This window comes from Artemia franciscana, chromosome 8, assembly GCF_032884065.1.
Source record: "Artemia franciscana chromosome 8, ASM3288406v1, whole genome shotgun sequence".
NCBI lineage: Eukaryota > Metazoa > Arthropoda > Branchiopoda > Anostraca > Artemiidae > Artemia > Artemia franciscana.
Genome location: NC_088870.1, coordinates 40250595 through 40278078, shown reverse-complemented (window position 1 = coordinate 40278078; position 27484 = coordinate 40250595). Strand labels below are relative to the sequence as shown.

Sequence of the window (27484 nt, the reverse complement as noted above, 5' to 3'; positions counted from 1 at the left end):
AAATATTGGTCATTTGCAGAATTTACAACCCTTGCCTTAGGTTAGAATTTATGTCAATTTTGTTACTTCTGAAATACAACGCGCGTATATGTTGACGTTTTATTGTTTTGCCTAGCACGTAGAGCCTAACCCAATCTGCATTGCTATTTCTAAAGATTAAGTATTTACAAGCTAAGGCTATGCTACTTGGTCTTAAAAAGTGTTTTTGTTCTAACTTATTTGATGATAAGACCAACCTGAGTCTTGATTGCCAGATAAAGACTTTACTAATAACTGCTAAACTACTTCCCTGTGTTGCGTTATAATTATTGCTTATCCACTTGTATAAAGGTAAATATACAAGTTTTGTCTCCAAAACTTACAAGTTTATGAAACAATTTAAACGGTGGACCAATAAAACAAGTGTGTAACCCTTAGCCTCTTCAGATAAAGATGCTTTACTGTTCTTGCTTATAAGTTATTCTTTTACTCTTACTTTCTTCCTTACTCTCTTTTATATAAGAGAGCTCTCAACAAACAAACTTATAAGCCTGCTTGTGCTTGAGATGTAAGGGTCCATGGTATAGAATTTCTGAATTGACGTGTATTTGGCCGAAGATAAAAGTTTACTAAATTTTGGTTGACTCTGTCCTTTATTAGAGAGGGTAGTTGGGGTTAAGAAATAGTGCAAGCCCCTAAAACTCCATCCCCTTATCCCAAACAGCTCGCTCGCAGTTTCAAGTTTATCTGAACACTCACGTGCAGAGATAAGAGAGGGGAGTAAATCTCTGAAAACATCACTCTCATTCCCCCATAAATTTGAAACTGACCAGACGAAAAAACGGCATGACCTGTATTTGAAAATTTGATCTTGACAAGAGAGGGGGCAAGCCTATGTGCCCCATAATTTTTCGAATTTAATATACGTTTATAAGTCTACTTCAAACAAAATACAAGATGACCGATGTTCTGCTAAAAAATAGACAAGAACGAGGAAAAAGTTGAAGTGGCCAAGGGCCCAATTTGGGCCTCATATATTGTAAATGTAGAAATATTGTACTTTTGCTATTTAAAACAGGTGAAATCTGTCCATTTTCTACTAAATACTGGCAATAGGGGGGGGGGGTATGTTAGAGTGGCTAATGGTTCACCGCGGTTCTCTGGCCTCACAAACTGAAAAGTCTTACATGGTTCCGATTCAAACGAGGTGCAATATGCCAACCGCTCTACTAGAAATTGGTGTTGTAAATGGGGAAGGAGGGTCCTTAGAGGTTCCAGTAACCAGCTTACTAGATTTGTGATTCCATTAGCACAGATTTAAACTATATCCATGATTTCAATTCAAAAAGGGTCAACATGCCTGCTGCAGTACAAAAAGTTGTTGGAGGGGCTTGAGGGCATTGCTGGTGCGGGTACGATCCCCGATTTTGTCCCCTTATCAAATATATTGCAAGTATTTTTAATGGTACGTTAGTCCTCTAATCACACTAATTTTTGGTTGAAAGCCTTCCTTTCATGATAGGCTAAGAGAGCGTGCCTACATTTGTGCAAAAATCTGCGATTGCAAAAAGTAAGGATATTGGGAGGAATGCAGGACCATTTTATTTTTCCGACAATAGAGATTGAAAATGCTTGCTCGATTCCGATAGAGGTAAAATCTGATTCAAGCTACTGCCCCTTCCCTAGCTATATTAAATAAAAAAAAAACTGATTTTTCAAGAGAGTGAGAAATAACACTAAAAATTAAAACGAACAGAAATTATTACGCATAGGGTAGGGGGGTTCTCCCCCTCGTCAATACCTCCCTCTTTACGCTAAAGTTCGAATTTTGTTCCGATTCTTCAAGAATGAACTCTGAATCACAAAGACCGTTTATTAGAATAAATAGCTCTTTTGAAAGTACTAAAAAACTTTAGCATCAAGAGCAAAGTATTGACAAGGGGGCGAACCCCCTCATATACGTAATAATTTCTGTTCGTTTCAATTTTCAATGTTGCTCCTTACTTTCAGTTGAAAAAAAGTTTAACAAGTTTGTTCTTTTGTTTAATTTCTGATCGTTTTTTAAAAATAATACTGGGAAATCCAGTGCCCCTTCATAGAAAATTCAATTCTCCATGAAAAATTCCTCCATGGGTAGATCCTACCATGTGACCCCCTCCACCAGCCCCCCCTCACAAAAAATCTCCTGAAAACGTCTGAATACTTCACAATAACCAATGCTACATACAAACAATGGGGGAAATTCATAACTTGCAGCACTTCCCCCGCGGATTGTGGGGGATTAAGTCATCCTCAAAGACATTGATATTAGTTTTTCGACTATGCTGAATAAAATGGCTATTTTAAATTTCAATCGGGTGACCTTAAGAAAAAATGAGCATGGGAGGGGGCCTTGTCGCCCTCTAATTTTTTGGTCACTTAAAAAAGGCACTAGAACTTTTAATTTTCGTTTGAATGAGCCATCTCACGGTATTTCAGACCCAGTGGGTCGACACGATCACCCCAGGAAAAAAAAACAAATAAACACGCATCCGTGATCATTCGTCTGGCAAAAAATACAAAATTCCACGTTTTTGCTGATAGGAGCTTGAAACTTGTACAGTAGGGTTCTTCGATATGCTGTATCTCATGGTGTGACTTTAATTAAGATTCTATGACTTCAAGATTGTTATCCTCTTTTTCGAAAATAAGGCAAATTTTGTCAGGCTCGTATTTTTTGATTGGTAAGACTGAACTTGAGGAAATTTATAGATTTGAGGTCAGTATAAAATCCGGATTGATGTATCTCTGTTTTTTAGTGTCAGTTACTATTGAGCCGGGTCGCCCTTTACTAACAGTTCGTTACCACCAAATTCAAATCCTACTGCGTCATTTGAGCTTTACTAAATACTCTATGTGTCTTGAATATACCTTGGAAATAACTGATAAAATGAAACCGAGTATTTGATACAAAATGATATTAATTGCTACAAGCTCAGCTGCTCAAGACTTTATTTCAGGGTAATTTTAATTTCAATTTTCAATGTTGTAATAAGTACAAAAGAAAACAATTGTAGTTTAATTCCTTTTCAGCAAATCGCAGTAAGCTTGAGAGTTATACAGTTAGGGAAGGGGGCATTAGCCAAACTAATGTTTGTAGCGATTTTTATCCTTTTAAGCTTGATTTTCATACTCGGTTCAAGTTATACTTGCTTTTAAGATTTATTTGTTCACTTATATTAGTAACTGTTGTATGTTTGATCGCTTTTAATTTAATTGATTATTTAATTTAATTGATGCTCGTTTTGAGATTCATTTATTCTTTAATAGTAATTTCTGCACGTTTTTATTTTGAAAAAATAAATAACAAGTTTTCTCAATTGAAAGTAAGGAGCAACATTAAAACTTAAAACGAACAGTAATATTACGTATACGAGGAAGTCGCCTTCTCTTCAATACCTCACTCTTTACGGTAAAGTTTGATTTTTTGTTCTAGTTGTTTAAGAATTACTCCCTAATTACAGAGACCGTTTAGTTAGAATAATGAGCTATTTTAAAGGTTTTAAAACAACTTTAGCGTAAAGAGCGAAGCATTGAGCAGAGGGTGACGCACTTGATTATGTAATGGTTGCTGTTCGTTTTGGGTTTTAATGTTACTCCTTAATTTTGTTTTTGCTTTTTTTTTATTGAATCTCTTATTGTTTTCCCACATGAAAAATTCCTCAATGGAAAGATCTCCCAACCGACTCCCCCTCCTCCATTAGAGTGGAGGAGGGGGATCCCACACTCTGAAAAACGTGTATACTGCCCAATAACAATCGCCATGCTTGGGTAATAGGCAAACTTCAAAGCTTGCAGTTCTTGCCCCAGAGACCTGGGAGCGGGGTTCAATTTATCCTCAAAGATGTAGTTATTAGATGTTTCGACTGTGTTAAGAAAAATGGCTATTTCAAAATTTTGATCAGGTGACCTTTGGGAAAAATGAGCGTCGGGGGGGGGGCCTAGCTGCCCACCAATTTTCTGAGTAATTCAAATATGGCACTAGAACAATTAATTTTCGATCAATGAGCCCTCTTCCAATCTTCTACAATTACTCTTTTGATATGATAACCCCTGGGGGAAATAACAACACGAAAACAAACAAACAAATTGAGACGTATCCCTGATCTTTCTTCCGGAAAAAAATATAAAATTCCCCATTTTTGTACATAGGAGCTTGAAAATTCTACGGAAACTTAGACCGAGTATCTACAATTAAAGGAGGAAAGTATAAGCTCCAAGTTCTGTAGTAATGAGAGAACTATCGAAATATTAGTGGCACAGTCTGGTGCAGTGTGGTGCATTTGACACCATTTTTCTGCCCCAGTCCCAACTTCGAAAAATGAGATGAGAGAACAATCAAAATATTAGTGGTGCAGTGTGGTGCGGAGTGGTGCATTTGACCTTTACTCTTCTTCCCCAGTCCCAGCCACAGAAAATGAGATGTGAGAACTATCAAGATATTATTGCTGCAGTGTGGTGGAGAGAGGTGCATTCGATACCACTCTTCTGCCCCAGTCCCAACCGTGGAAACTGAGACTATCAAAATATTAGCGGTGCAGTGTGGTGCGGAGTGGTGCATTTGACACCACTCTTCTGCCCAGTCTTAACCACAGAAAATGAGATGAGAGAACTATCAAAATATTGATGGTGAAGTGTGGTTCAGAGTGGTACATTTTACATCACTCTTCTGCCCCAGTTCCAACCATGGAAAATGAGACCGAAAATCTAACCAAATTAACAAAACTTTAATGGCTTGTAAATAAATGGAAGCTTTGTCGGATCACTCAGAAAAGTAATTCTCTAATGGACCTCTAATTATTTGAAATAATTAAACAGAAGTTTTGGCAAAGGGTCCAATAAACCAGGGCCCTACGTTAAGCAATACAATCTGTGAGAAAAATCCAAGTCAAAACCAGAATCTTCTTACTTGAATGAAGGTTAACTCTGAAAAGTAGAAACATTTTAATTATTTTAGTTAGAAACGTTTTAATTATTTTAGATATGTTGCAAATAAACGAACTTGAACATGTTGCTCTGATGCATAATTAATTCAATTAGAGTCAATATGTTTGAATTAATCCTGCTATTCTTGGAGCAAAATCTCAAATATACGACACTCACTGACTTTATAATTACCTATCAAAAGCTAAGAACCTTTGAAAATTTGCCAGATTTCCGAAAAGGTCAAAAAACATCCCTAAAAAGTTCCTGTAAAAAAAATGAAACGGAAGCTAGATAGTAGATACTTAAAAATTATAACTCATTTCTTTTGTCATTTATGAAAACACAATTGAAAGCAAATTTTGTAATATCAAAAATGTAACGGTAAAACTTTTTGTCGTCAGTAATCTGGTTTCCTGAAATTTTTCTTCATATCAGACGATGATTTTTTTTTTTTTTTAAGGTAGTGGAGAAATTAAATCGAAGTTGAGCTTAAGTACCAAGGACAGTAAAATTAAAATTCGACTATTTGAATTGGTAAAGCGGAAACTTACACAACAATATGTATCTTCATAACCCAGTCAGACCCAACATACAACCACACCATAAACAACCGTATATATTAACCATATATATCACATAACACTAAAGAAAATTAGTAAAAATCGGGAATTCAATCTTTTATGAAAAAAACTTCCATATGCAGTTATGCAGTTTTTGGAAGTAGTAAAGCAAAATTTAAAAAAAGAACGTTATTGAAAAACAAAGAAATAATCAAGAGCGCTTAAGAACGTTAAACGCTTTAAAAATTTAAGAACGTCGTTTTAAAAATCAAAATGTTCAAAACTTTAAGAAGGTTGTTGAAAAATAAAGAAAAACAAACTAAAAGCTTTCTTTGTAGCTTTCCTTTGAAGATGCAGTTTTCTAAAGGAAGCCAATTGATTGTGAATATTTGAAATGTGAAGAGTGAAAAGTATTGTAAAATTTTATTAATTATCTGCTTGTTTATCTCCATGATTCAACTTGTTAACATTGACGAAAATGTGTTGCAACCATAGAAACTTCATAATTTTAAAATCAACACAAAAAGATCATTGTTTTCAGGTATAAATATACTTAAAACGATTGTTAAAGCCCTGGGGATATTCAAACATTCATTAAAACCTTTTTTTGAATATGTTCAATATGCAACGTGAAAAAAACACAGATAAGTTACAAGCAACATATTTTAGTTGATAAATAATAGTTCAAGTAGGGATAAATCCTTTTATTAGACAGTTAAAAAAATTCTGAATATTTCGATCACATATACAGTGACATATATCAGCATATCTGCTGGTGACGATCATTGTATATGTGATCAAAATTTACAGTATTTTTTTCACTGTCTAATAAAAGGACTCTTTTGAACTCTAATTTATCGTCATTGAAAAGTAGAGTGGTCTTTGAAATTGCTTAGATTTGAGGTAAGAGAATGTAAATTAAATTTATGAGAAAATCATTGCTTAACATCTTTTTTAAAATTCATCAAAATTTTGTCTCCTGGTGTCCTCGTTTCCTTATTAAACGATGTCTTTATCCATTTCAAAATCTGCACCGTAGTTAATCTTCTGCCCTTCATTTCATTTTTCAAAGGTATTCAATCCCTTTAGTCACTACGCTTTAGTCGCTTTAGTTATTAAATTGTTATCTAGTTATTAATTATTATTTAGTTATTTTATTATTAATTTTTAAATTATTATTTATATTAAATTAAATTAATATAATTAATTTATATTAAATTAATTATTATTTATATTATAAATTAATTTATAAATATTTATAAATTATTATTTAGTTATTATAATTGTTATTTAGCTATTAACTATTAAATAGTTATTTAGTTATTAAATTTAGTTAATAAATTAAATTTATTAGACTAAAGCAACTAAATCGCTTTAGTCGCTTTAGTTACTACGTATGAGAAAGTAGTTGACAGAGAAGTTGCAAATTTTTACGCTAAACAACTGCTTTTACTGCTGATGATGAACACTGTATATGTATTCGAAATATCCAGTTAAATAATTTTATATCTGTTCACTGTCAATTAAAAGGTTTCATCCCTATTTTGAACTGTTTTACTTGCTTGAAAAAACCGGAAGATTGCCTTGATGGGATAGCTGCATCAGTGGAACTTCATCTACATTTGCAGAAATGAACACAACAGTCTGCCCAGTATTCACTTATAGAAATAGTCTAATTTAGGTAAAAAACAAACTTTGTGTCAACGTGCTTGTCCTTAATAAACTTTCTTTTCTTAGCTCTACTCAAAGAAAAACAGTAATGACCATTGAAATTCTCACAACATCAATCAAAAATTTACTCTTTTTAGGATATCGATGGATTTCAAGTCAACAAGCTTAAAAGAATCTTGACCATTGTTGCAACAATTCTTACTTTTGGAGGACTGAGTTTCATTCTTACTTGGAAGAAAAAGATTAAGTTAAAACTGACGTGTGATAACTGCAACATATCACAAGCATCTCGGGTCCTCCTTAAGGTAAGAGTCACTTTCCAAAATCTGGATCGTTTACGGTTACATTTCAGTCATAGTTATAGTCATATTATTGCACTTGTTTCTGTGCTTTCACAGAAATAATACATGTTTCAAAAAAATTTGAAGTTTCTAAAAAATTATAAAGAGGTGTAAGTGTATATAAAGGCTGGGACTATATCTGACTCCATTACAACGGAAGTGAGTGTTACATTTGGAAAGAACATTCAATGGAGGGGAGTATAATGGTATGCATTCTATTTTTTACTATTTTATTTGTGTCCTATAATAGAATTTAAATAGTTTTGCTGGTCTAGCCGTGGTTTAGCTGAGCAATACTTTGTTAATACTTTTTTGAAAAGAAAATTTGTGGGAATTGAATTATGTGTGGGCTAAATTTTATAAGTTGGGATTTTCACAGTTGTAGTTTTTCCAAAACCAAAAGTTCTGTTTAGTTTTTATGGCAATTGGTATTAACCATGTGACATATAGCGATCGCAAATTCTGTCGGTTTGTCCCGGTTTTGCTACTTTAGGCACTTCCAGGTAAGCTAGGACGATGAAATTTAGCAGGCGTATCAGGGACCAGACCAGATTCAATTAGAAATAGTCTTTTTCCCGATTTGACCATCTGGGGAGGGGAGTGGTGGGCCCGTTAATTCGAAAAAAATAGAAAAAATGAAGTATTTTTAACTTACGAACTTGATGTTTGGAAGAATATCGTATCTCAGAGCTCTTAATTTAAATCCCGAACAGATATGACAATATTGGGGAGTTGGAGAGGGGGACCGGAAATCTTGGATATCGCTTAAAGCGGAGAGATCAGGATGAAACTTGGTGGAAAGAATAAGCACAAGTCCAAGATAAGTGACTGACATAACCGGACCGTATCCACTTTCTTTGGTGGAGTTGGGGGGGGGGGGGGTTGGTGCAATTCAGAAAAATTAGAAAAAATGAGGTATTTGTAACTTACGAGCGGGTGATCAGATTTTAATGAAATTTGATATCTAGAAGGATCTTGGGCTTTAGAAATCTTATTTTAAATCCCGACCAGATCCAATTACACAGAAGGTAGTTGGAGGGGGAAACCGGAATTCTTGGAAAACGTGAAAATCGAGGTATCTTACGAATGGATGATCGGATCTTAATGAAACTTGATATATAGAAGAATCTTATGTCTCAGAAGCTCCATCCGGGGACATAGAGGGTTGGAGGGGGGAAACAGAAATCTTGGAAACCGGAAATCTTGGAAAACGCTTAGAGTGGAGAGATCGGGATGAAACTTGATGGGAAGAATAAGCACAAGTTATAGATACGAGATTGACATAATTGGTAAGGATCCGTTTTCTTTGGGGGAGCTGGGGGTTGTTAATTTGGAAAAATTAGAAAAATTGAGGTATTTTTAACTTAAGAACGGGTGACCGGATCTTAATGAAATTTGATATTTAGAAGGAACTCACGTCTCAGAGCTCTTATTTGAAATCCCGACCAGATATGTTGACATTGAGGGGATTTGGGGGGGGGGACCAAAAATCTTGCAAAACGCTTATAAATTTCATAGATACGTGATTGACGTAACCGGGATCCACTCTCTTTGGGGGAGTTAGGAGGTGGGGTTCAGTACTTTGGCGAGTTTGGTGCCTCTGGACGTGCTAGTACGATGAAAATTGGTAGGCGTGTCAGGGAGCTGCACAAATTAACTTGATAAAGTTGTTTTCCCCAATTCGGACATCTGGGGGGCTGAAGGGAGAGGAAAAATTAGAAAAATTGAGGTATTTTTAACTTACGAGTGGGTGATCGGATCTTAATGAATTTTGATATTTCGAAGGACATCGTGACTCACAGCTCTTATTTTAAATCCCGACCGGTATTAAGCCTCTGATTTTCCTTTTAAAGCAATCTATTGATTCTTAGAATTTTGCTAGAGCTCATACCATATGAGCTCTTGGCTCTTGGATCTTCCTACCTCATCGCAAGTGCCATATGAGCTCTTAGCTCTTGTTCTTTACACCTTTCGATTCTGTCAAGATCACATCAACAAATCGTTTTTTTTTCATATTTGCGTCATGATTGTATGACGCAAATATGTAGTACATTCTACATATTTGTATGTTATATTTGTATTAACATGGATGTACTTGTAGAACATTCTGTTGGTAGCACCAATAGTTGTAACTTAGTAAAGAACGATTAAAGAGCGATAACTTAGTAAAGAACTACTAATTTAGTAAAGAACGACTTAGTAAACCCCGAGAGAGAATCCCCTCCAATGCAAAAAATCCTACAAGCTTTTTTTTATAGAGAGTAAGCATGAAAATCTAGAAAGAACTTCTTTATTTCTTTACAGATTTCACAGTCTCTGTTAAAAAAAAAACATCACAAAATAAATGGTGTCGTATTTACAATATTAGCCCCAAGGCATTTTATTAAAAGCACTAATAAAGAACGGCACAAATGAACTTTTGAACGAGTCAGGGAAAACTGACTCGTTCAGTTACTGGAACTTCTTACAGTAATTTTCAGTTCAGTTCAGTTACTGGAACTCAGTTACTGGAACTGACTCGTTCAGTTACTGAAACTGACTCATTCAGTTACTCGTTATTCTTATTCTTAGAGTTAACTACTAAGTCTGAAGTAGGGGATAGAGGGTGTCAGCACGTGGCACTAGTAAGAAGAAATTGGCCGAAAAGAATTTTCAACAGAAAAAAGGAATATTTAAATGACTCAATCTTTAACTATTATAATGAAGGTTTATTTGCAGAAAACTTGTAATTTTTGATGCTTATAATCTTGTTTAATTAAGATATCACATCCGTTTTCCAGCAGCAATTGAGAAAATTGAAAAATTGGGTAATTAATTGTTGAAAATTGGTAGTAAAAGAACGGGGCGTTGATGAGGAAGCAGACCCTTTCATATACGAAGTAATTTCTGTTCGTTATAAATTTTAATGTCGCTCCTTACTTTCAGTTAAAAAAACTTGTTTTTTATTTATTTAATTTCTGATTTTGTTTTTGATTTTGGCTCTCCGCAGAGGAATAAATAAACAAAATTTGCCTTTTTTTTGGCTAAATCGCTTTCTAATAGTTTTGATCGAATGATTTTAAGAAAAAAAGAGCTTGGGAGGAAGCCTAGTTGCCCTCCGATTTTTTGGTTACTTAAAAAGGCAACTATCACTTTCAGTTTTTTACGAATGTTTTTATTAGTAAAAGATATACGTATCTTATAAATTAGCTTACGTAACGAACTTTTGTATTCTCATGTTCTTATTACATATATGAGGGGGTTCATCCCCTCGTCAGTACCTCGCTCTTTACACAAAAGCTTAAATTTTGTCCCAATTCATTAAGAATGACCCCTGAATCACAAAAGCCGTAGAATAAATAGTTGAAATTACTAAAAATACTTTAGCGTTAAGAGCGAGGTATTAGGAGGAGGTGAGCCCCTCATATGCGTAATAATTTCTGTTCGTTTTAAGTTTTAATGCTGCTCCTTACTTCCAGTTGAAAAAACTTTTTCATATTTATTTTTTCATTGTTTTTTTTTAAATAATGCTAGAAAATTCTGCGCTCCCTTCATGAAAATTTTCTTCCCCCATGACAAATTCCTCGATGGAAAGTTCCCCCAACATATCTCCCTCTTTTCAGCCCCTCCCCGAACCAAAAAATCCCCCTGGAAACGTCTGTACACTTCCCAATAATCATTACTATATGTAAGCACTGGTCAAAGTTTGTAACTTGCAGCCCCTCCCACGGGAACTTTTTGTAGATAGGAGCTTGAAACCTCTACAATAGGGTTCTCGAATACGCTGATCCTGATGGTGTGATTTTCGTTAAGATTCTATGACTTTTAGGGGGTGTTGCCTCCTATTTTCTAAAATAAGGCAAATTTTCTCAGGCTCGTAACTTTTGATAGGTACGACTAAACTTGATGAAACTTATATATTCAAAATCACCATTAAAATATAATTCTTCTGATGTAGCTATTGGTATCAAAATTCCATTTTTTTAGTTTTGGTTACTATTGAGCCGGGTTGCTCCTTACTACCGTTCGTTACCACGAACTGTTTGATTCTCTTCCCCCATGAGAAGTTTCTCCATGGAAATATCCTCCAACGTAACCCTCCCCCCCTCAACTCTCCCCCCTAAACCAACAAAATCCCCCTGAAAAGGTCTGTACACTTCCCAGTAACCATTACTATATGTAAACACAGGTCAAAGTTTGTAACTTGCAGCCCATCCCACGGGGAATGTGGGGGAGTAATTCGTCGCTAAGGACATAGTTATTAGGTTTTTCGACTATGGCGAATAAAATGGCTATCTCAGAATTTTGATCCAGTGACTTTTAGGAAAAAATGAGCCTGGGAGGGCACCTAGATGCCCTCCAATTTTTTGGTCACTTAAAAAGGGCACTAGAACTTTCAATTTCCCTTAGAACGAGCCCTCTTACGACATTATAGGACCACTCAGTCGATACGATCACCTCTGGGGAAAAAAAAACAACCAAAAAATATAAAAACAAAAAAACAAATAAACACGCATCCGTGATCTATCTTCTGGCAAAAAATACGAAATTCCACATTTTTGTAGATAGGAGCTTGAAACTTCTACAATAAGGTTATCTGATACGCTAAATCTGATGGTGTGATTTTCGTTAAGATTGTATGACTCTTATGGGGTGTTTCTCCCTATTTTCTAAAATGAGGCAACCTTTCTCAGATTCGTAACTTTTGATGGGTATAACTGATCTTGATGAAACTTATATATTTAAAATCAGCATTAAAATGCGATTCTTTCGATGTAACTATTGGTATCAAAATTCCATTTCTTAGAGTTTCGGTTACTTTTAAGCCGGGTCGCTCCTTACTACAATTCGTTACCACGAACTGTTTGATTGGATTGACTTAGGGTTTGTCAAATTCGGGCTAAAAATTTTGTATTTTCGAAGCAAGATATGTTTTTATTCTGGAATAGTATTTTTTTTTATTCTGGAATACCTATTCTAGAAAAAATACAATCGAACTAAAGCAGCAGCGAAGTAAGCAAATAATTAGCAAAATAATTAGCAAAAATAATTAGCAGGCAAAGTGCAAAAGTGTTAATTGGAAAAAACTTACGTACCTACAGAAAAAAGAAAGTTAAATTAGAGGAAGGCCAAATATGCTTCAGCGAGTTTCATCAGAGAAAAATTATAAGAAGAAAACATTATTATATATAGAAGAAATATATAGAATATTTAGAAGAAAATATTTATTATTAAATAGAATATAATATTCATTATATAGAAGAAAATTAATAGCTTTATAAAGAACAAAGAAATTGCTAGAAATATTTCTCTAACAATAAAGATACTAAGGCTGACATTCAATTTTATTTTTGAGGTTATTATAGTTACCGAAGTTTGATTTTGAGGTTACTACTGTTCTTTCTCACGACATAAGGCGGAGTGTTGATTTCCCTGTACCTAGAGGTATTTCTTACCGTTCACTTTTTTCTATATGTTTTTTGAATTTCACGGATACGAAATAGTTTAACAAGTGGCAGCAAGATTATTGCAGACCCTCATATATTTAGAAAATCCATTAAGGAACTGCTTTTTGTAGAATATGAGTTTTGATTGATCGAGTTATTTATTGCGGGATTGTGAGGATATGATGTTCCCGGAGGAAGAGTAAATTAGTGATTTCTTTTTCTTTTTTAGCGTTTAGGGTCATTGTACTAATTATTTGAGGATTTTCTATTCTCTATCATTCCCTTGGCCATGTCTCACTGTGCAGGGGAGGTAGCAACAACTTTTTGCTTATGAGTTTTATAAATAATTTTTTTGAATAAAAAAAAAGCAAGAGTAGCAATTAGAAATGCATTGTAATAGGGAACGATTTTTCTTGCATCAAGTGGGGTGGTGAAATTTTTCGCATAAAGTTAACGTTCGAGGGAATCATAAGCCAAATCCTCGGGGGAGGGGTTGGCTCTTCATAAACAAACCTCGAACTAGTTCTGAGCTACTTAAGAATATTCGCTTTTAGCATTCTAAGATAGAGGTAAAGTCAATGTGAAGAACCACAGCCCCATCTGAAAAATGAAAAAATGTGCGCCCACTGTTTCTTGCCATATATGTGAATATTTCATTTTTAGCTTTAGTGCTTCATTTTCTAAGAATTGGCATTTCTATAAGAATTTAAATATTTAATTCATTTTTTTTCTAATAACAAGATTCACATAAGTATCGATGGCTTTTACTCTTTGTAAATATTGTGTTATATTTTTAATATTTTTTTACGCATTAGATCAATCAAAAATTATTTTTAATCAAATACTTTCAGTGCAGGTTGTTCACATCTTTGTGTTAAAATAACGGTATATCGAAAAGAATTATTGCGTTTCAAAACCAACAAAATTTGGATTTATCTTACTTTTAGTAAATTCAACTTTTCTAATTAAAAGAGCTTCAGACTGAAAGTTTGGAAGACAAATCAAATAAAAAAAAAAATCCTGATTTGACCTCCTTCGCAATAACTTTTTTCCCTACTATCAAGAAAAAACTGAAGTGTCTAACCCTGAGGATGAAAGCTTTGGAAAGTATCGATATAACTATGACACTGTAGGATTCAATAAGAACTAAAGGCCAGTTCACCATGATTATCAGGAAGAGTTGTCGAGTTTTATTTTGTCAGGTCCATCCCCGCTTTTAAAAATGTTATAGCAATCCCCTGCTTTCTATTTTCTAAAACAATTTGATTTTGGTTTACCTCACTATTTTGAAATATCTTTTTTTTTTTTAAATTAAGAGTTTCCGACTGAAAATTTTTGGCTGAAAAGAATTGAGAAAAAGTTTGAGTATGCTTTAACCTTAACCGCAAAAAAAAAAAAAAAAAATCGTATTTCCATTACCCAGAAAAACTGAAAATCTTAAGAGTTGAATGAAAGCTTAGGGTAGTCTTAAAATATTCTATAAATATTCAACGTCTTTTGCAACAGCTCTCATAGTGGACATAAAAGCCAAATCACCATGATTATAATAAAGTGCCAACGATTTCATAGCTTTAGCCATTCCCCGCTTTTAATTTTAGTCTGTTCAAATTTCTATTGTTCTGGGTAGCAGAAAAAAATAACATGAATATTTCTTTTTAATGGGTTTGGAGACAAAAGTGTAATTAAATTTATTTTATTATTTTTCTTTAGAGGCCAAATATATAAAATTTTATTGGAATTGTCGTTTCCTGTTTTTCGCTACGAATGCTATTGTTATTTTACTTCTAATCTTTCTGATAAGCATTAAAAAGAGAACTACATTGATGAATGGTGGACTAGAAATTGACGTTTTACGCTTCAATTTTCATGTTCAAGATAGCTTGACCTTTTTTTATGCTTTTAAGCCTCCCCTCACGGGTTTACGGTACCAAAAAAGTATCTTAAATGCTACAAAAAAAGTGCATATGCACAAGAGCTTATTCTGGGTGCGGTTCTATTATCTTAAAAAAAAATAAATAAAAATACCAACAGGTTCTTCAACTGAAACTAAGGATCAGCATTAAAACTTAAAACGAACAAAAATATTCCGCATACGGGGGGACTGCCTCCTCCTCAATTCCCCTGTTTTGACGCTGAAGCTTTTAAGCAGTTAAAGAAAAAAATGGTTATTCTGATTAGTTGGTCCTTGTTCTTCAGAAGTCGTTCTTTAAGAATTTGGACAAAGTTCTGACTTTAGCGGAAAGAGCAGGGTATTGATTTATCTGTTTTTGTTCTACATAAGTGGCCAAAGTTGGTCTTAAGTTTAATTAATAAATAAATTAAATATTTAATGATTTATTTTCCCAACCAAGCGTAAATCTTTAATTGTCACATATCTATGAACATTGGTAGTGTCAGTGTCCGTTCTATATTCATGTCCAATGGCTAATCCTCTTAATTTCTTATAGGACTTTAAAGTCATCAGCAAGAATTGTGTCTAACTTGCGTAGTTTGATAGATTGTTGGTTGTGCTCACCAATGTTACATTTATGTAAACAATTATTTGTCTAAACAAATTTTGTAGTATGAAATGTTCATAGACTAACCCCTCAGCTGCACTTGGTTTTTCATTGTTATATTTCTTGACAATGACATACAAATCTATAAATGTGGGTCAAATCTATGAAATAGTCTTCATTGGAATAGGATTGGAAATGGAGGTTTTCAAGCAGCAGTTATTACGAATAAAATTGTTCATAGTCCCCATGTTTTACACTGAGGTCACCATTTTTGCATTGAAAAGATTTAGAGATGGGGTCACAGAGAAATGAGAATGAGATGAGAATTTTGTGGTAGATATTCTGTTTCTACGAAAAGAACTCCTTTCTTGATCTAAGAATTTTTAGTTTTCGCTTCTGACCAAAGTTGAGACTGATGAGTGATGATGTGTTTTCTACCCTTTTTAAGCCTTTTTCACTTTGTCATGATTTCAAACATTCACCAAGGAATTGAGCGGTAAACCTGATATTTTGTGAGACACTTGGTTTAAATTCCGTCCCAAAGCCCCAATCGTGTAATATAGAGGACGCAAAATCTCTGGCAACCGGTCCTAGATCTTTTTAGACAGGGGTAGTGCAGAACATAACAACTTAGCAAACCAATTACTGAGGCCTTAACCCGGCATGGATGGGTGACCCCTGTAATAGTTCAGTCCATGACCCAATTGTCAAACAGTTCGTGGTAACGAACGTGGTAACGTGGTAGTAAGGACCGACCCGGCTCAATAGTTAACGAAACTCTAAAAATCGGAATTTTGATGCTAAAAAATACATCAAAAGAATCAGATTTTCATGCTGATTTTAAATATATAAGTTTTATCAAATTTAGTCTTTGTCATCAAAAGTTACGAGCCTGAGAAAATTTGCCTTATTTTGAAAAATAGGGGGAAACACCCCCTAATAGCCATAGAATCTTAACGAAAATCTCACCAATCGCATTCAGCGTATCAGAGAACCCTATAGCATAAATTTCAAGCTCCTATCTACAAAAATGTGGAATTTCGTATTTTTTGCCAGAAGACAGATCACGGGTGCGTGTTTATTTGTTTGTTCGTTTTTTTCCCAGGGGTCATCGTATCGACCAAGTAGTCCTAGAATGTTGTAAGAGGGCTCATTCTAACGGAAATGAAAAGTTCTAGTGCCCTTTTTAAGTAGCCAACAAAATTATAGGGCACCTAGGCCTCCTTCCCCGCCTTTTATTTCTCAAAATCGTCTGATCAAAACTAAGAGAGAGCCATTTAGCCAAAAAAAAGAATTAATATGCAAATTTCATTTCAATAATTTATGTTCGGAGAGCCAAAATCAAACATGCTTTAATTCAAAAACGTTCAGAAATTAAATAAAAAAAAACTAGTTATTTAACTGAAAGTACGGAGCGACTTTAAAACTTCGAACAGAAATTACTCCGTGTATGAAATGGGTTGTCCCCTCCGCAATCCCTCGCTCTTTACGCTAAAGCTTGACTCTTTGCCACAGTTCTACTTTTTAAACAATTAAAAACTTAAGCGTAAAGAGCGAGGCGTTGAGGAGGGGACAACCCATTTCATATACGGAGTAATTTCTGTTCGTTTTAAGTTTTAATGTCGCTCTTTACTTTCAGTTAAAAACAAGAGCTAAGAGCTCATATGGCACTTGTGACGAGGCGAGAAGAGCTAAGAGCCAAGAGATGATTTGGTATGAGCTCAATATATTGATTTAAAAAAGAAAATAAGAGGCTTAATGCCGGTCAAGATTTAAAATAAGAGCTCTGAGACACAAAGTCCTTCTAAATATCAAAATTCATTAAGATCCGATCACCTACTCGTAAGTTATAAATACCTAATTTTTTCTAATTTTTCCTCTCCCTTTTGCCCCACAGATGGTCGAATCTGGGAAAACGACTTTATCAAGTCAAATTGTGCAGCTCCCTGACACGCCTACCAATTTTCATCGCCCTTGCACGTCCAGAAGCACCGAACTCGCCAAATCACTGAACCCCTCCCCCCAACTCCCCCAAAGAGAGCGAATCCAGTACGATTCTGTCAATCACGTATCAAGGACATTTGTTTATTCTATCCACCAAGCTTCATCTCGATTCCTCCACTCCAAGTGTTTTTCCAAGATTTCCCCCTCCAACTCCCCCCAATGTCAAAAGATCTGGTCGGGATTTGAAATAAGAGCTCTGAGACATGAATTTCTTCTAAAAATCAAATTTCATTACGATCCGATCATCTATTCGTAAGATAAAAATACCCCAATTTTCATGTTTTCCAAGAATTCCGGTTTCCCCCTCCAACTCCCCCGAATGTCACAGGATCTGGTCGGAATTTGAAATTAGAACTTTAAAGCACAAGATCCTTCTAAATATCAAATTTCATTAAGATCTGGTCACCCTTTCGTAAGTTACAAATACCTCAATTTTCAAAATTACCCCCCCCCCCAATTCCACCAAAGAGAGCAGATCCGGTCCAATTATGTCAGTCACGTATCTTAGACAGGTTTCTATTCTTCCCATCCAGTTTCATCCTGATCTCACCGCTTTAAGTATTTTCTAAGATTCCCGGTCCCCCAAACTGCCCCCCCCCCAATTACGCTTGATCCGGTTGAGATTTAAAATAAGATATCTGAGTTACGAGGTCCTTCTAAATACGAAGTTTCATGAAGATCTGATCACTCCTTCGTAAGTTAAAAATACGTCATTTTTTCATATTTTTCAGAATTACCCCCCCCCCAATTGAGCAGATCCGTTCCAATTATGTAAATCATGTATGCAAGACTTCTGCTTATTTTTCAACCAAGTTTCATCCCAATCCCTCCAATCTAAGCGTTTTCCATCATTTTAGGTTTCCCCACCCCAAACTTCCCCTAATGTCACCAGATCCGGTCAGGATTTAAAATAAGAGCTTTGAGACACGATATCCTTCTAAATATCAAATTTCATGAAGATCCAATCACCCGTTCGTAAGTTAAAAATACCTCATTTTTTCTAGTTTTTCAGAATTAACCCCCCCCCCCCAACTACCCCAAAATGAGCGGATCCGTTCTGGTTATGTCAATTATGTATCTAGGACTCGTGTTTTTTTCCCACCAAGTTTCATCCCGATCCCTCCACTCTAAGTGTTTTCCAAGTTTTAGGTTTCCCCTCCCAACTCCCCTCCCAATGTCACCAGATCCGGTCGGGTTTAAAATAAGAGCTCTGAGCCACGATATCCTTCTAAATATCAAATTTCATTGAGATCCGATCACCCGTTCGTAAGTTGAAAATACCTAATTTTTTTAAAATTTTCAGAAATACCCCCCCCCCTAACTACCCCAAAGAGAGCAGATCCGTTCCGTTTATGTCAATCATCTATCTAGAACTTGTGTTTATTTTTCCCACCATGTTTCATCCCGATCCCTCCACTCTAAGTGTTTTCCAAGTTTTAGGTTTCCCCCTCCCAACTCCCCGCCCCCGTCACCAGATCCGGTTGGGATTTAAAATAAGAGCTCTAAGACACGATATCCTTCTAAACATCAAATTTCATTGAGATCCGATCACTCGTTCGTAATTTGAAAATACCTTATTTTTTCTAATTTTTAAGAATTACTCCCCCCCACCCAACTACCCCAAAGACGAATCAGTTCCGATTATGTCAATCATGTATCTGGGACTTGCGCTTATTTTTCCCATCAAGTTTCATCCCGATCCCTCCACTCTAAGTGTTTTGCAAGATTTTAGGTCCCCCCCCTCCAACTCCTCCCAATGTCATGAGATCCGGTCGGGATGTAAGATAAGAGCTCTGAAACACAATATCATTTCAAACATCAAATTTCATTAATATCCAATCACCCGCTCATAAGTTAAAAATACTTCATTTTTTCTATTTTTTTCGAATTAACCGGCCCCCCACTCCCCCCAAGATGGTCAAATCGGAAAAACGACTATTTCTAATTTAATCTGGTCCGGTCCCTGATACGCTTGCCAAGTTTCATGGTCCTAGCTTACCTGGAAGGGCCTAAAGTAGCAAAACCGGGACTTTAGGTTTCCCCCCTCCAACTCCCCCCAATGTCATCAGATTCGGTAGGGATTTTAAATAAAAGCTCTGAGACACAATATCATTCCAAACATCAGATTTCATTAAGATCCAATCACCCACTCATAAGTTAAAAATACTTCATTTTTTCTATTTTTTGCGAATTAACCGGCCCCCCACTCCCCCCCAGATGGTCAAATCGGAAAAACGACTATTTCTAATTTAATCTGGCCTGGTCCCTGATACGCTTGCCAAATTTCATCGTCCTAGCTTACCTGGAAGTGCCTAAAGTAGCAAAACTTGGACCGACAGACTGACCGACAGACAGACCGACAGACAGACAGACAGACAGACCGACAGAATTGGCGATTGCTATATGTCACTTGGTTAATACCAAGTGTTATAAAAATATTATTTTTTTTTTATTTAATCGTGGTCTAAGAGCAATCAACATCACGACAAGAAAACTTTTTCTATTAGCCGTCTCACTGAATAGGTCGAAAATGTCAATTCAGTGTTGAATTAGCTTTCATTCCGTGAACAATTTAAATAACCTTTTTCTGGATGTTAAACAAAGCTGTTTGGCAAGCTTTTATGAACTTGTTTTGCAATCACTCGTTGCCATTCTGTTCTCATTGAGTTCACATCTAAAGTGGATTATAATCAAGACAAAAACTAAGGATTAAAAGTTGACCTATTTTAAACTACATCTCAAAGCTCAACTAAGCGGGTGATTGCTAATTGCGTCACTATTACCTGTTTATGTATATTTTCCAAGTGAAAAAACAGTTGATGTAATCATAGGTGATTGTTGTTTCATTTCAAAGCGCTGGCTTGTTATTGTTTATCTTGACTTTGTTTGAAAGCGGGCACCTCTGGATTTTTATTTCTTAGAAGAAAGGGGCCCTTGCGATTACCTGCGATTATTCACGCAGAGAGGTTCTCCTTGCCCGGTGAAATGAATGTGTATTAGCCACGCCCCGTGCCGGAGACAAGCATAGACGCTATATCTAAAGGATTAAAAGGATATTTGGAGCAGCTGCATTTGGATGAAAGCGGACCCCAAGCTATAATTGGTTTAAGTACATAAAAGGGCCCTTGCGTGTAAGTTTCACTCTATGGTTTTTTAACGTGATTAAAAAGGCAGAGCGGTATTAACTGGTATCAATATGTAGTGACGAAAGAACCCTTCGACCGCCGTATGGATGAGCTTCAGCAACTAATTTCGAAACTTCAGACTGAGAATAAAGTGTTAAGAGCAGAAAAAAAACTGCTAAAGACTGAGCTGACTCATGTCAAGGCCACTGCTCTACGGTCGGAAATGTACGCTAGAAGAAATAACATTCTGATACACGGTGTTTGAGGCTCCACAAGGAACTGAAAACCTGCAAAATACCGTAGTGACATTTCTCCAGTCTAAGCTAGGAATTACAGATGTCGACCAGCTACGTATGGGTACCATGTATCGAATTTCTAAAAAACGACTCCCTCTCAATCTGCAGCCGTTCCGAATCTGCGACGTAATACACAAAAACAAAAAGTTGTTGAGCCCATATTTGTTAGCCTTGGTGACAATGACCGCTCAGCCATCATGAAGGAGTGTGGAAAGCTGAAAAAGACGGGTTTCAGTGTGTCAACAGACTTACCAGCTGAGCTCGGTAAAAGAAGAAAAGAATCACTAGCACTCGGGTACAAGCTGAAAACTTCGAAATCAGCAGCAGAAAAGGTTGCAGAAACGTGGGTGGTCCAACGAGGAATAAGACTGTGGTTGGATGTAAAAAAGTCGCGAAGTTCTGACTGGTCTAAATTTTCAGACAAGTGCTTTGATCCGTTTACACTGAGAATAACGGCACAACCTTACAATCCTGATTCGGGTTCTCAAAGATTTTAGAGTTTAGTTTTCTGTGGTTATAATAGCAGAAGCGGGCAAGAATGTCATTGATCAATAAGTTGTTTCCGCTTGCCTAAGTGATTGATGCGTTTTCCAAAAATGTCTCATTTTCCTGTGTTTTGTAGTTATTCATGTTTGTTTGCGTTAGTTTACTTTTGCAGTTTGGAAGAAATTCAATTCGGGTTTGCACTTTTCTCACGGCTCTTCACTTCGCTTCAAGATACAACCGCACTCCTCCAAAACATTTAGGTAAATTTTGAGTTCCCACTTTTTGTCCCCGGGGTGCAATGCCTTGCCGATAGCTCAGAATAGGTTAGAACAGTTAGAAAAATCGTTTTTGAATTTGGAAGAAATTTTTGATCGAGTAATAAGTAATGAAACGGATTATTCTTTGTTTAGTAGTAGTAAGTTTCCTCGAACTAAATATACTCAAATAATAAATATGGCCCAAGGATGCTCCAAATCTCAGCTCAGATCAGGGCAAGGTTTACATTAGTTCCCCCATTAACAATGAGATGGTTATTCTTATCGATAATCTGAGAGATTTTCATGGTTTAAAAAAAATAATCAGTGGTAGAATTGCTGGAACCGCCAGTGGGATGGAACATGTTATTTTTTCAGACTATCCATCCTGCTTCATATCGGACAATGATATGTTTCTTTATGCAATCTTTAGTTAAGACTTCGAGAGTCGTTAATTTCAGTGTCCTTCTTCTAAGGGTGTTTGAACAAAAAACCACTCACGAACAAATTCACCACTACAATATAAAGAATCTTCAATATATTTATGGGGACACTTCACATTTGGAGCTCTGTCAGTTAACATTAAGAAGTGAACTGGACGATCCTCTAGCAATAAATAAAAGGTTTGACTTTGACTACATGTCATTTCAAGGTTCAATCGGGTTTAATTAAAAAAAGGAAATGACTAAACTTAAAGTACACTGCTCTGTGACAAAACTCATGTTGAGACCCATAAGCATAAAAGATTCTTCACTAACACGCAGTACGGCTCCCACTTCACTCTTCGACACAACCACACGCCTCCTCATTATATATTTTTTTCTTTTTTAATCTTAGCCATAGGGTTCCTCCCTCCCTCCCAGAACGTACAACCACCTCACCTAGATATACTAAAAAATCTAAACTTTATCTAATTTAATTTATCTTTCATTTTTATCTTTCACTTATTGAACTTTAACTAAATCTTTATTTGAATTTTTATAATTTTTGAATTGCTTGTGAATTAGCATAAGAGGGTGGACTCTAGTTCAGCATTGTGGAGTGATATGCATGAGAGGAAAATTTTGATGTAAGTCAACCCGTAGTCAACCTGCGTGTGTTCCCCTGCGAGAACTTCCAACAGGTACGACTCTAGTTCGGCATTGTGAAGGGACACGCATGCACGGAGAGGTGTAGAATAAATGGGAGACAGTAACAACGGCCATCAAAGGGGTAAAATTAAACTTGACTGGGCTGCCCACTTAATTGGACAATCTGTCTTGGCTTTTTTCTACAATTGGCCATGACTTTGACTTTTCCCACAACTATTCCCTTTCTTTAAATTCAATATAATTTATATAATTTTTTCTTTTTTAATCTTAGCCATAGGGTTCCTCCCTCCCTCCCCAAACGTACAACCACCTCACCTAGATATACTAAAAAATCTAAACTTTATCTAATTTAATTTATCTTTCATTTTTATCTTTCACTTATTGAACTTTAACTAAATCTTTATTTAATTTTTTTTGAAAGACCCGAGGGAACTCCTACATCTCAGCTCTTTTGGAAGCATGTTCCACACTTCAGCATATGCTACATCCGGGGAAAAATTGGAATGTACTGTTGGAGTTCGTCTCACTTGTAGGTCAAAGGCAGAGTGCGTGTTTCGATTATGTTGTTCAGACATCAACCGAAACAGATTGTGGAAGGGAGATGGAAGTAAACCGGATAAAATTTAAAAACAAAAACTGAGCACGACAGACGGTAAAGGGAACCAAGGGACAGATAGTGGTCTACATTTCCAATAATTTTCAATGCACGCTTGTGGATTGGGTCAAGTCTGTTCAGGTGTGATTTGAAGGTTGACTGCCAAATTATGGAACAATACTGCAGGTGAGGTTTCAGAAGTCCGTTGTAAAGTAGATGAAGGGTTTTTTGAGGAAATACGTGCTTCAGTTTCCTGATAATGCCAAGATTGCGAGAGAGTTTCAGCTCCAAAGCCTGGATGTGGTTTAGAAAGGAGAGATTTTCGTCCAGGAGTACACCTAGAAACCTCGCAAAACCCGTTTCTAGCCGCCTGATCGTTCCTCTACAAGTCGTAATTCCAGTTATTTCGGGATGAATAGTTCCAATCCTTGAAAAGAATAGCACACACGATTTGTCGACATTTATTACAAATCGATTTGCATCCATCCAGACGTAAGTTTCCTCTAAGACAATCTCTAGTTTTTTCTGGAGTGACGTCATGCCAGGGTCACAGGAGGCCATTGTAGTATCGTCGGCGAATTCCAGCAGCTCACTAGAGTCGTTGTCATTATTTGAAGCGTCTTCACCACAGCAGAGTTTGCAGCACCGTGAGGTCCTGAAATTTGGGTTCAGAACACGACTTAGGTCATTCACATGAATCAGAAATAATAGTGGACCTAGGATCGATCCCTGTGGCACACCAAAATTTACCACGATACCGTTCAACCGATCTTCTCCTATGTAAATGCGCCGATTGCTAAGGTAGGACTCGAACCATTTCAGTGCCTCTCCTCTAATGCCGATTTGTTTCTAGTTTACCTAGTAGAATTCCATGATCCATACTGTCGAATGCTTTTTTAATATCAAGTAAAATAGCAGCTGGCAAAAGTCCCAGATGAAGAGCGTTGTTGATAAATAAGCTCAGTAATGTCAGCGCATCTTCAGTTGAATGTCCTGGTCTGAATCCAAGTTGTCCTTGGTTAAGGAATCCCTTCGCTTCGAGAAAAGAGTAAAGTTGATTCTTCCTAGGTTTTTCGAAGACTTTGCAAAATACCGAGAGATTTGAGATGGGTCGAAAGTTAGATGGGTCATCTTGAGGGCCACCTTTATGGAGAGGTACTATTCGTGCTTTCTTGAGGAGTGATGGAAATACCCCCTTTCGCAATGAGAGGTTTATCAAATGTGTTAACGGTTGTAATACAGACGGCAACACTGCTTTCAACACTTTCGTGTGAACGCGGTCGAATCCGGACGCAGATGTACCTCTCAAGTTTTTGACAATCATTGAGACGTCGAGGGAAGTTACGGGAATGACTGCCATTGACTTAACACACACTGGACCTAAAAAATCCTTGTAGGATTTTGCTTGGGGTGTTACTGTGTTTGCTGTTTTCTCTCCAATGCTGGCGAAGAAAGTGCAAAGTGCTTTCGCAACTTCGATTTGCTTAGTAAAGGTTTTCCCATCAACAGTAATTTTGGAGGGTAGTTCAGATTTTTTATTATTGGTTCGTAAAAGTGAATTAATTGTCTTCCAAACTTTCCTTCCACTCTTACTGCTTTCAGCTAGTTTTGTATTAAAATATTCTCTTTAGGCCTTTCTGAGAATTGATTCGAGGTATTTCTTATAAGATTCATAGATTTCTAGGGTAGCTGTACTTGGTCGGTCACGGTATTCAGCCCAAAGCTTTGTCTTCTTATTAATCCATCTGAGTAAACTCTCAGTAACCCACGGATAAACTGGTGTATTTTTTTCGCATGTTTAGCTGCTTTTTCTTTAAAACAATGTGCTTTGTATAAAGTTGTAAATGTATTTTGGAATACTTCGAAACCTTCGTTCATATCTTCTTTTTCCAGAACACTATCTCATGTAATTTTCTCCAGTTCATTATTTAATGACCTTAAATTTTCTTCACATAGGTCAATAATCGGCTCGTCTTCTCTTATTCTCGAAAATGATCTTGCTACTTTTCGCGTCTCGAAGACAGTGAATAGGGAGAAATGATCCGACATATCACTGACGACGACTGAAGCTGAGAGTGGAGATAAAACCGAGAAAATATTGTCTATTAGAGAATGAGTATTTTCTGTAACTCTTGTCGGGATAGTGATTGACGAAAAGAGGGTAGATCCAGACGTGAGCGTGGGGAGGTCTTTGGCGCTACTTGTAAGGTGATGGGCCAGGTTGATATTGAAATCGCCCATAAAGACCACAGCATGATTCTGTTTCTCCAGCAGCTGGAGTGTGTCCGATAATATATCCATAAAAGAAGAAACAGAGCCTGATGGGGAACGATTAATTTCTCCAATGATTACTTTTCTTCGTGAAGGAAGCGACATTTCAAGGAAAAGTGATTCAAATACAACCTCCTCGTTTCGAGTCAGTTGGTTATAAACTGGGTATCCACTCTTTGTGTAGATTGCCAATCCTCCTCATCTCGTATCTTTTCTATGTATAAAATTCGATGTGTACTCGGGGATATCTAACAGGCTATCATTCTGTCTCGTCAGGAATGTTTCGCAAAGTCCAAGAACATCAGGCTGTACTTGCCGACACATAGTCATTACATCTGTCAGTGACGAACATAATCCTTGACAGTTCAGTTGAATTACACTGAAGGTAGTGCTCAAAACCAAATCCAAAAGATCAATTTGTTTTGTTTTAATTAATATGTCAATAAATTGAGTAAATGCATCTGCCCCGCGACGTAAGAGTTTCACACAATAGTCCAAAGAAGGAGAATCCTTTTTTATTATATCGTTAAGCATTCCCTTAGGAAATATTTTCCTTTGGAGACATAACTCTTGAAAATTATCGTCTAGAATCAAACATATTTACAAAGTCACTAGATTGTGTGCGATTTTTGTTTCTCAAATCCAAGCATTTTTAATCTTGACACTCTCATTGCCGATTATAGACCAACAAAGACTGAAAATTTTTCTCGCTTGTAAAATATCCATCAAAAATTTAACAAACTTACTCTTTTTTTATATACTGATTTAGGTCATTGTCTTCAATATATTTCACAAATGCATTTAATCTGGCTTGTAATCCTTGTATATACATATATTAAATTTGCTTTTTCTGCAAAACATTGCTGTTTTTTCATTTTGAATTTGCTCAATGATATTAGGTGTCATGGAAACATCCCGCCCCATTTTGAAGTTAGTCAACAACCCCTTGTAATTTTTACTGCTACAATAGTCGCTCTGGGTTTCATATCACTACTGCTAGGTTCTTCAATATCCATTAGAGGCAAAATATCCATTACTAAAGAATATATCAAGAATAATATCCTCGACGTTGACAAACTGAACTCTTTTCAATACTCAGGTGAGTATACTGTAAGATACAACAAGTCACGTCTCATTGACCTTCAAAATCGGTTTTTGCTTGATTATAAAGATCTCCCTGAACCAAAACAGTTCCTGGAAAATTACATTATTCTCAGTTACAAGCGGGGGCTCCCCAATTGACAAGCGTATTTTTTGGTTTTTAAATAATCAAAAAACACTATGACGTAACATCTATGTCTTCATCTTGGTTGGTGGGCTTTGTAGGATTTTCCCTTGCCCTGAAGGTTCTTAAACAATCAAAGAAAAACTACTACTTAACGTCTACGACTTAATCAAAGAAAACCTACGACTTAACGTCTGCATTGAGTACATTGACTAACATGCATATTGACTAACGGGCCCTGAAGTACTTTTCTAACTAAGAAACCTTAATAATTAAAGAAACCTTATCAAAAACATTTGCATAAGTAAACATACAATCCCCTATTACGTAAAAAACGCCTGCAACTTGAAGAAAACAGTTTTTATTCCGTGACAAACACCTGCATCTTAAAGAAGTTTAAAAATATGTCGGGACCGGGAATCGATGGGATATGTGCTTCGTCGGACCCATCTTGGCCCTACTACTTACATAGGAGCTTGAAACTTCTTCAGTAAGATTCTCTGATATGCTGACCTTGATGATGTAGTTTTTGCTAAGATAACTTGTTGTTTGAGGGTGTCTCCCCCTTTTCCAAAAACGGGCTTTTTGAAAGCAATTTTGAAGCATCTATTGAAGTATTGGGTATCAAAACTTAATTTTTTTTGGTGCATGTATCGTTGTCAAGAATCTTATCGTTGTCTTTATTATAGTTTCGATT

The 27484-nt window shown here is 36.2% G+C and overlaps 1 protein-coding gene across 2 annotated transcripts in view; it reads left to right on the top strand.

Moving 5' to 3' along the window:
- The window catches only part of LOC136030423 (probable cation-transporting ATPase 13A5), a 168023-nt gene that overhangs the window by 4248 nt on the left and 136291 nt on the right, over positions 1-27484 (top strand). For both annotated transcript variants that reach the window (XM_065709391.1, XM_065709392.1), the window contains exon 2: positions 7313-7480. In XM_065709391.1, coding sequence (XP_065565463.1) covers positions 7313-7480 — 168 coding nt within the window. The remainder of the gene's footprint in view (positions 1-7312; positions 7481-27484) is intronic.